This window comes from Vombatus ursinus, unplaced genomic scaffold (genome assembly GCF_900497805.2).
Source record: "Vombatus ursinus unplaced genomic scaffold, bare-nosed wombat genome assembly UNPS02000582.1, whole genome shotgun sequence".
NCBI lineage: Eukaryota > Metazoa > Chordata > Mammalia > Diprotodontia > Vombatidae > Vombatus > Vombatus ursinus.
The window spans coordinates 37,156,738-37,158,793 of record NW_020940360.1 but is presented as its reverse complement, the minus strand read 5'-3'; the positions used below and the strand labels follow the sequence as shown (position 1 = coordinate 37,158,793).

The 2,056-nt window shown below is 43.2% G+C and overlaps 1 protein-coding gene across 1 annotated transcript in view; it reads left to right on the top strand.

Annotated features, from left to right (window-relative positions):
• The window catches only part of MICAL1 (microtubule associated monooxygenase, calponin and LIM domain containing 1), a 15,722-nt gene that overhangs the window by 4,053 nt on the left and 9,613 nt on the right, over positions 1-2,056 (top strand). Inside the window, exon 7 of the mRNA XM_027855635.1 lies at positions 461-561. Coding sequence (XP_027711436.1) covers positions 461-561 — 101 coding nt within the window. The remainder of the gene's footprint in view (positions 1-460; positions 562-2,056) is intronic.

Sequence of the window (2,056 nt, the reverse complement as noted above, 5' to 3'; positions counted from 1 at the left end):
GTGTGTGTGTGTGTGTGTGTGTGTGTGTGTGTGTGTGTGTAATGATTGAGAGAGAGCAGACCCTTTCTTAGTCTTTCTCTGCCTACCTGGAGCTAGCAGTGGTCATTAATTCAGGTAACACAACAGACAGAGCCCGAGGCCTGGAATCAGGTAGTCACTTCCCATCCCAGCTCTTGTGGGACTTGCAGTCTAATTGTTGTGACTGATCTCTTCCCCATCTAGTACCTGGTCCCTCCCCCTCTACTGATTTCTCCCTGTCTAGCCATTGAGATAAGACCAAGACATATGCTAGATTGATTTTTTTTTTTAACAAGACAACAGTATGCAGCCTTTTCCAAAGTCTGTTCTCCTCTAACCCCAACTGGTAATGAGTTGAGGAGAGATCTGAAGATAGGAAGCCTCAATCCTGAGACTCTCACCACTCAGAAATTGTACTCCTCTTCTTCCTCATCCCTTACAGGTATTGACCTGGAAAACATTGTCTACTACAAGGATGACACCCATTACTTCGTGATGACCGCAAAGAAGCAAAGTCTGCTTCGGCTGGGAGTGCTTCGTCAGGTAGGAGCATGGACAGGAAGTGGGCCTGGATGTGGCGAGGAATTGCCCGACCGAGGGAGGTAGCTGTGCTGCAGGGGCTGCGGCTGAGTAGTCGAGGGATGGAGCTGAGTGCAGAGCGTGCATGCTGGGATCTTGGAACACATGGACTCTTAGAGCTTTTCTTGTCTCCTACTACCAATCCCACCAGTTCCCCAAACTTCAAACCTTTCTTTTTAAAAAGTTTTCTTCCCAACTAATAATAGCTAGTATTTATATAGTGCTTTAATGTTTGCAAAGCTCTTTACAAATATCTTATTTGGTCCTCACAATAACCCTTTACAATCAATCAATATTTATTAAGCACCAGTTATATACCAGGCACTTGCTAAATGAAAAAAGAAAAGAGAGACAAACTGTACCCTTAAGGAGCTTGCAATCTATGGGGAAAGACAAAGGAAGCTGCAAAACTATGGTGGGGTGGGGTTGGGGGCAGGCAGTTGGAGGAGAGGGAATGGTAGAGAAGCCCTAGAGAAGTCCCAGCCTGGCCCGGGTGAGGAATGCAGAGCCATCTGAACTGGAGTCTCTGCTTAAATGGAGGTTTGGAGTTCATGACCTCACCTTCCAATCAGAAGTACAAGAGAGTAGTGATGGGGTGGAGTACCAAGGCTGATGAGATCTTTTAGGATGAAGAGGTTATCTCAATAATGAGTTTGCAGGTGGGACAGGGTGGAGAAGTAGGTGAGAAAGGTCCCAAAGGGCAGCCAGCTGAGAAATGACGATAACTGTGGCAGATGGGGCAGCTAGGTGGTACAGTGGATAGTATACCACTCCTGGAATCAGGAAGACTCATCTTCCTGAGTTCAAATCTGACCTTAGCAATCTTTGTTGTCTCTTTTTTTTTTAATTTATAAACTTAATCATCAATAAAAAAACAACATTCCATTATTCCAGGAATCACAAAAATAGCTTGTGTACAAAATCATGAACTTTTTATGTACATTTTTAAAGAAGTGTATATTAAACTTAACAAGGTATTCACAAAATTGTCTTTTGTTTTTAGGTCCCCTTATGAGATTTAGTTTTCTTCTGTGTTTTTGTTTCATGTTTTATTGATGAGCCTTTCTTTCTTTTCTCATCACCTAATTTTTCCTCATAAATAGAAGCCCCCCAGCAAGTAAATTTAGGCAGGCAAAAGGAATCAGCACATTGCCCAACTCTAAAAATGAGTGTATCATATCTCTCTTGTAGGCCGCTAGGGGGCACAGCGGATGGAGTTCTGGGCTTGGACTCGGGAAGACCTGAATTCAAAGCCTGCCTCAGACACTTACTAACCGTGTGACCCTGGGCAAGTCATCTAACCTCTGTCTCAGTATCCTCATTAGTAAAACAGGGATAATAACAGCATCTATCTCCCAGGGCTGTTGTAAGGATCAAATAAGATAATATTTATAAAGAGCTTAGCACAGTGACTGGCACATAGTAAGTGCCATTTAAATCTTAGCTGTTATTTGTAAAG